The 8,421-nt window shown below is 41.1% G+C and overlaps 1 protein-coding gene across 2 annotated transcripts in view; it reads left to right on the top strand.

The window, feature by feature from the left end:
* Window positions 1-3,894: 3,894 nt before the first annotated feature.
* TENT4A (terminal nucleotidyltransferase 4A) overlaps window positions 3,895-8,421 on the top strand; it is a 49,766-nt gene continuing 45,239 nt past the window's right edge. Inside the window, exon 1 of one of the 2 annotated variants that reach the window (XM_070747025.1) lies at window positions 3,895-4,936. In XM_070747025.1, the coding sequence (XP_070603126.1) occupies window positions 4,083-4,936 (854 nt within the window). In that variant the 5' untranslated portion in view covers window positions 3,895-4,082. The remainder of the gene's footprint in view (window positions 4,937-8,421) is intronic. The other variant, XM_070747024.1, reaches the window with a different exon arrangement.

Here is an 8,421-nt window from a genome sequence, read left to right as displayed (position 1 = left end):
TCCAATAAGTTGTTTTTTAGATGCTGATTTATCCTCTTTTTGAGTAGAGTCTCCATCATTTTAACTACAACTGATGTCAAGCTAACTGGCCTGTAGTTTCCAGCTTCTTCTCTACTGCCCTTCTTGTGGATAGGCACAACACTGGCCATTCTCCAATCCTCAGGAACATCTCCTGTTAACAGGGATTGGTTAAACAAATCAGTCAGGGGGGTAGCAATGACAGATCTGAGTTCTTTAAGAACTCTGGGATGGATGCCATCTGGACCCATTGCCTTATTTATCTTTAATCTTTCAAGTTCTTCTAAGACATCGGCTTCTAAGATCACTGGAGCTGAATCCATACAGCTGGAAGCAATGCTATATCCCTCTATAGTATTATTTTGTAAGGTGTCCTTTGAGAAAACTGAACAGAAGTAGCTATTGAAATGGTCAGCGATCTCCTTATTCCCATTAATGCATGTATTATTCCCGGTACTAAGCTTTGTGATGCTGCAGTTTTTCTTCTTCCTATCACTAATATATCTGAAGAAGGTTTTATCCCCTTTCTTTACAGATTTTCCTATTTCCTATTTAAATGTTTGGTTTGATGGTTTGATATTATTTTACCATAGTAATTAGGATTATATTAAAGGTATTTTTTGACGATTATGTTATACTAACCTTATCTAACATTTACATTGTATTTAAGATTTGTAAAACATTAACTCAAATTTACTAAATTCTTTAATAGTTAACATATATTTAATTATGTATTCTTTTTCTATATTTGAATGTATACTTTCAAAAGAAGCGGGGGAAATACACCCCCACTTTATGTTTATTGTTTGTATGTGTATCTGTTTGTTTTATGAAAATTAATAAAAAATTGAAAAAAAAAAATGAAAATTACAATGGCACTGAAAAATGTTACTTATGACCTGGTGAAATTCATTTTTCTTACTACTGGCTCTGTGGCATGGCTTGGTGGGCATGGTATGGCTTGATGGACATGGCAGGGGAAGGATACTGCAAAATTTCTATTCTATTTTGTTCTATTCCATCCCATCCCATCCCATCCCATCCATCCATCCCATCCCATCCCATTTTTATTCTGCTTGAGACTTAACCTCAAACCAAAATGTTAGTTAGTTTTCAATTAGCAATTAAACATTCAATTAAATGTTTTCATAATTACAGTTAAAATCAAACTGGGAAGCATTGAACAATGCAAATTTCATGTTAAAAAATGAAATGATTATATTCCAGTCTTGAATGAATAGAAAAAAATAAAACTAATTGTATTTAGGGACTATTTCTAAAATTTGGAAAATGAAAAACAAACAAGCATCTCAGCTACAGACTGGATTATGAATCCTGTCACAAACTACTGATGACAGGATATATATTATGTCATAAATTATTTGCAGGTACATAACTTACAAAACATATTATAATTGACCTTACTAACTTCAGAAAACTTCCTGTTCTTGTTGTTTTTTCCTCGCTTCTCTCATTCTCCTGTAACTCCAAGTCACCTTTAATTTGACATTATGGAAATTTATTCTAGTAATTATTGCCATTGATTTTCCCAAGTTGTGAAATAGGATAATTAAAAAATAATAATTTTACCAAAATTAGTAAGTATCCTTTCAAAATTAAAAGTACCAATAGGCCATGAAGATCTGGATGAGATAAACAAGCTCAGACTAAATTTTATCATGATGGGAGTTGTTTATCATCCATCCAGTTTGATCTATTAACATTGGATCTGATAGTTGCTCTGAATAGGATTATACACTTCCAAAAGGAGTTGCTTTGTGATCTAGCGTTCTCCTGGACTCTCAGGTCCTGTTTAAACAGCAAGTAGAAGTAATAGCTAAAATAGCCTTATACAGCATAACTGATGTACCAGGTGTTGCCCTACCTGGACCAAGTTGTTCCACTTACAATAATGCATACTTTGATCAACAACTAATCAATTCTACATGGGATGCTTTTAGAAATTACCTGAAATTACAATTCATGCAAAATGTTTGACTAAATACACCCCCATTTGGCTAATGTATCCATTGCCAAAATTCAGAAAAGTAATAATTTACCTTTAAATGTTTTGTCATTTGTAACTTCAGGATACATAAGGTAATGCCTTAACAAAATGGAATATTCCTGTCTGGTCTGATCATCAAGAGAGGGCCTGTTGCAAGTTTCCTCTCCTTGCAGGATACATGAGGGTTCGGCTTGGCAATAGGTCCTCATTTTATGAATTTCTCTCTACAAGAGATATAGATGACCCCTACTCTAGCGCTGTTTGAAAACAAGCCAAAGTACAATTGTTCCAGTGGGCACTTGGCTCTTTGATTAGTTGAACTGAACGGTGCACATAATGTGCTAGAGTTTCACTGATGAGTTTTAAAAATTATCTGGCTTGAGTTTTATAAATATTTTTTTTATCTCTGGCCATGTTTTCTCCAAACCAAAGTCCATTTGGATTGGAACAAGCACTACATATTTCACAAATTCACAACAAGAATCTCCAGTTGTCTGCTGAAAAAAGCATCTTTCGTTCATCACTGGAGATTTTTAAGACGGTCACTTGTCCAAAAATGGTACAGGGTCCTATGGTTGAGCAGGGGATGGGACTAGAAGATCTCCAAGGTCCCTTCCAGCTCTATTCATTATTTTCTTATCTTTTGTGGGAAATGGATGCTTTATATACAACGTTAACACCCTTTATAATAATATCGCTAATGGGTTAACAGAGGTGAAGTAGTTCCCTACCTAATTCAAAATCTCCCCTCCCCTCCTATCTCGAGTCTACGGAGAGGGGCGGCATACAAATCTAATAAAATAAATAAATAAATAAATAAATAAAATAAATTCTGAAAAACCTAACACAAGTGTGCAAATCTAAAAAGGCATGACAATTTTGTAGGCTAAATAGGCCATTTCTTGATCAAACAGATGTGTGCAATTTTAATTTTTTAAAAAAAATATATATTAGATTTGTATGCCTCCCCTCTCCGCAGACTGGGCAGCTCACAACAAGAATAATAACAATATAACAATGTAACAAATCTAATACTGTATTTAAAAGAACATCTAAAAAACGCATCATTAATACCATGCAACACAAGCATACCATACATAAACTATATAAGCCTGGGGGAGGTGTCTCAATCCCCCCATGCCTGGCAATACAGGTGGTCTTAAGCAATTTACGAAAGACAAAGAGGGTGGGGCAAGTCTGATTTCTGGGGGGAGGGGCCGCCATAGAGAAGGCTCTTCCCCGGGGCTCACCAGATGACATTGTTTAGTCGACGGGATGCCACTGGGATTCATGGGGCAGAAGGCAGTTCTGGAGGTATTCTGGTCCGATGCCATGTAGGGCAATTTAAATTTCCCTGGAATTGGGCTCCCAGAGTCTGAAGGCAATTTCAGCGACTTAGCTTTCTCCAAATACGGTCTTCCAGATGTGTTAGAATCTGGCTAGGAATTTGGGAGCTCGTATTTCGAGACATCTAAAGGCTGTCAGATTGGGGGGGGGAGAAGGAATGTAATAAGATGCCTGTTGCTCTTTGGTTATGGCGTATTGGGACGTCCTGAGCACGTTTCAGAGTTTACCTAACTTTTCGTTATCAACGAAAGAGCCGAGTTTTAAAAGAACTTGCATTCTTTTCTAATACTTTCCCGATCATTCTGGCAAAAAACAAACAACCCAGCCCCTTTGGAACCACCAGACGCTGTCAAACATTGCTTATCGCCTCCAAAAGGAAGGAATCAAAATAGCAACGCTCCGAGTTTCGTTTCCCAGCAATCGAGGGGCGCGCCTAGAAGCGCTTTCCTCTTTAATCAGGGAGGATTGAAGAGAGCTGTCCTGGGGAAAGACTCCGCCACTGCGCAGGCGCAGCGTGGATTTTAAGAAGGGGGGCCGTCAGGAGGGAGGGGGGTGTTGCGCGGGGTCCTGTTCGTCGGCGTTGCCCGCCTCTTTTCTCCAGCCTAAAACGCCCCGCCTCAGATGCCGTGGCTGCCCCTCCCCGTCCTTCTTCTTCCAGGCGCGTGTCTGACGGGCCGTCGGAACCCGGCTGCGAGGCAGGGCCGGATGGATGGATCCCCGGGTTGCCTGGATCCAGCCCGAGCAGAAAGGCCCCGCCAATGCCCTCTGGATGCAGATCTGGGAAACCTCGCAGGGCCGGACCGGCGGCGGCGGCGGCTCCTCTTCGACGCCCTCAGCGTCTTCGCCTGCCTTCCCGCCGACGGCCGCCACCCGCTATTCCTTCTGTCGGTTTAGCCCGGCGGCGGCGACGGCGCCTCCACCACCGCCGCCCCGTTCGGAGGCCTCGGTTGCCGCTCTGTCGTCTCCTCAGCTGAGCTCCAAGCCGGCTTCCCTGCGCCTTCTCCCTGCCCAGAGCGCGGAAAGACGAGCGCCGCCGCCGCGCCTGCTGCTCCTCCAGAAGGCCCCGTCGGCGTCCCTGTCCTCCTCCTCTTCGGCCGAGTCTGGCGCTGACAGCCCCGGCTGTGGCTCTTCCTCGTCGCCATCCTGCGTCCGGCCCGGACTTGGGGTGCAGCCTCCGGCCTCTGGCAAAATCTTGGCAAACGCCGCTGAGGCGAATTCAGCGAAGCAAGAAGAGCTGGAGGAGGGCGGAGGAGGAGGAGGAGGAGGGCAGGCCCCGCGGGCCTCCGGCATGGCCGTTACCGCCCATCCCCATTCCTCCCACCACCACCACCACCACCACCATCTCCACCACCACCAGTACCACCCAGGGCGCAGGAAACGAGAGAACAAAGCCAGCACGTATGGGATGAACTATGTGCTCTCGGACGGCTGCCTTGGCACCGTCGGCGGAGGGACCGGCCCGGCTGGCGAAAGCGGCTCCTGCTCTCCAGTCCAGGCCGGCTGCGTCCTCGCTAGTCTAGGCACGCCTTGGAAAAATAGGCAATACAGCTCAGGTATACAAGGGTGAGTATCGGATTTGCCCAACCCGTTGGTGTACCCTTCTCCTTTTGCCAGTTCAGTTGCCCTTGTAGGAAAGAGGGCATTCATTACATGGACTTTCTTCAGTGAAATCCTATTCAAGAAGGCTCAGCTTGCATTGAAATTATAGGTTTGTGATGATGAGAAAGCTAGTTTGTCTGTCTGGGTTGTTCTAGAGATAATATTTAAATGTTAAGGTTAAATGTGTTTAAGTTATGTTAGTTCTATGTTAGTTCTAATAACAGTTGGGGAACTACTTTGGGAGCCATAATTTGAGTAGTCCATGGAGCCTGGAAGAGGTTGACTCAGTCCACTATGCTCAACTCAAGATTTTGTTCAGAATGCATTGGAAATGTTTATAAGCAAGCAGGTAGTTTTTGACTTAGAATTGTAATGGAGTCTGCCCGGTGCTGTCATAACTTGTGTTGATTGTAATTTATGATATCATCTGACTTTCATTTTTTTTGTAGCAGCTAAGGAAACCTATTTTTTTCTACTTTTGATTTTGATCAAAAATTGGAGGTGAACTTCTATTTTTAACAAATATGTGAATTGTGATTGCGTGACACTAAGACGCTGAACATGTGAGCTGGTTGATGAACTGTGGCCATTCAACTGTGGGAAAGGGAGTGGCCATTGGAACTTGGAAAATGGGAGAGTTCTGTGACAACTTTGATCCTAAGCTAAGGACTACCTGTACTTAACATGATGTCTAAAATAGTTAGCGATTGCTTTTTAAGCAAAAAATAACTGAGGTTTTTTACACTTTGCTTTTTCTAAAATGTAGAGTCAGGAATAATGTTTTAACTAGTTTTAAATGTAATTAAAAGTTTAAGTGTATTTTAAATGTAATTCCTGAGACTTTTTGGATACCTAATTAGCCAGATGAGATTTTGAAAATTCTAATTTGTATTAGAAAGTTCAGTATGGTAAAAAGTAAAATATACCATACAGAAGTGTGATACAAAGCAAACTTCTACTATATTTCAGGTGACATAAAAGTTTCAGTTATTATGACTGGTCACACTGTCAACCAGATAGTTAGACTAGATTTGACATTTGAGTCCTTCTCAAGAACCTGGGACATGCACATGTTATTGTTTGATGGTGTAAAAAGTATTATCCAGGATGTAAGCTATTCCATATAAAGCTGCCTTTGCAATTGACTGATGGCACTTTTGTCAATGCTGATCATGTTCAAGTGGTGCTCCAGATGAGTTCAGATTACATCCAAGGGCGTTTATTGCTATTATTCAAAACAAAATATAAATAAACAACATGCTAGGTCTGTACCTTTAACCACAAAAAATTCATATTAATTGGTTATTTAATAAATTCATGATAGCACAGCTTAGATTCATTCTGTGTGACATACATCAATTTTAAATGTTTTAATTCAGGAAAGAAGAAATTGAGGCTCAATTTAAATTCCTTCTATAAGTAGGATCTTCTATTACCCAGTCCCCAATATAGCTCTATGTTCAGTGAATTGCACTGTCTAATTCGGTAGCAATAAAGCATAAACAGAACTTGCCAAATCACAAATGTACAATTGGTACACAAAATATAAACGTTATATGTAAGCCACAGCTGTCATCCTTCAGGAAGAACTACCTGTATGAATTCGGAAGAGTAATTACATGCAGTTTTAAGTCAGGAGGTAAAAATACCCACTTAGAATTCCCCCAATATGGAAATATCTCCATTAGAATTAGGGGCTACAGCCACTTGGTTGAGCTGAAGCCTGTTCTCCATTCAGTTGTCTATAACATCCAGGCATTGGGCCAAAACCTTGACAAATACTTGGTCAGCTAAGAGCAGAGTTACACAATTAAGTATCAACATAATGATGAGACTGCACTCCCATGCTAATGGATTGCTTCCCCCATAGGTTTGTGTAGATTTTAAATAAAAATGGGAGGAAATGGAGCCACGGGGCACTGATAAACAGGATACTTACTTTATATCTAGACTGTTTTACTCCAAACACCAACCTGCTGATGTTTCACAGACTTTTGACAAGGATCATTGGATTCCCCCTATCTTGGTTTGATTCTTTTTAATTCTGTATGGTTTTTTAATATTCTCCTTGCCATTTTTTGTTTCTTGCTGTATTTTTCTTGTTTTTGATACTTTTTCTTGTGAGCTGTCCAGAGACCAGACCTTTAGTCTTCTGGGCATTCAGATTCATTCTGGAGCCTGTCCTCAGGGAACTTCTCTGTAGCAGAATGTGTGCTTCAGGCTACCTGTGTGTGGAATTTATATGGTGCATGGTTGTGTGTGGCCCTTTCAGTTGTTGATGGTTTTTTAAAAACATCATAGCTTTAATATTATAGTTTTAATACTCTAAAACATATATAGTTTTATATACTGTACTTTATATATTTAAGACTGTATTTAAGACACTGTCTCTTTTAATAGACTTTGATTGCTATTATGTTCCTGTTTAGAACTGTAACTTTTTGAAACATTATTTAGTTATAAGGTTTTTATATTGTATAGGGTAGTGTTTCCCAACCTTGGCAACTTGAAGATATTTGGACTTCAACTTCCAGAATTCCCCAGCCAGCTGTCTTACTGTATCAGCAATCTTTGCCTTATTTTTGTAACTTTTTGAAACATTGTTTAGTTTAAATTTTTTATATTGTATAGGGTATTAGTTGTCTTACTGTAACAGCAATCTTTGCTTTATTTTAATGTGGATTTTTTTTACAAATATATAATAAATAATTTCATAGTAGGGTATTAAAACTATGTTTTATTGTATTAAATATATATATATGTATATGTGTGTGTGTGTGTGTATATATATATATATATATGTATATGTATATGTATATGTATATGTATATGTGTGTGTTAACAAAGCGGTGGAAGTGATGTGCCGGTGCCTGGAGGCTGTTGGGGCCTGGATGGGTGTCAACAGACTTAAGCTCAACCCGGATAAGACGGAGTGGCTGTGGGTTATGCCTCCCAAGGACAATCCCATCTTTCCGTCCATCACCCTGGGGGGGGATTACTGACCCCCTCAGAGAGGGTCCGCAACTTGGGCGTCCTCCTCGATCCACAGCTCACATTAGAAAACCATCTCTCAGCTGTGGCGAGGGGGGCGTTTGCCCAGGTTCGCCTGGTGCACCAGTTGCGGCCCTATCTGGACCGGGACTCATTGCTCACAGTCACTCATGCCCTCAGCACCTTGAGGTTCGACTACTGTAATGCTCTCTACATGGGGCTACCTCTGAAAAGTGTTCGGAAACTTCAGATCGTGCAGAATGCAGCTGCGAGAGCAGTCATGGGCTTACCTAGGTATGCCCATGTTTCACCATCACTCCGCAGTCTGCATTGGCTGCCGATCAATTTCCGGTCACAATTCAAAGTGTTGGTTATGACCTTTAAAGCCCTTCATGGCATCGGACCAGAATACCTCCGAGACCGCCTCCTGCCGCACGAATCCCAGCGACCGATTAGGT

This window comes from Erythrolamprus reginae, chromosome 3, assembly GCF_031021105.1.
Source record: "Erythrolamprus reginae isolate rEryReg1 chromosome 3, rEryReg1.hap1, whole genome shotgun sequence".
Lineage (NCBI taxonomy): Eukaryota > Metazoa > Chordata > Lepidosauria > Squamata > Dipsadidae > Erythrolamprus > Erythrolamprus reginae.
This window is presented reverse-complemented; position numbering and strand designations above follow the sequence as displayed.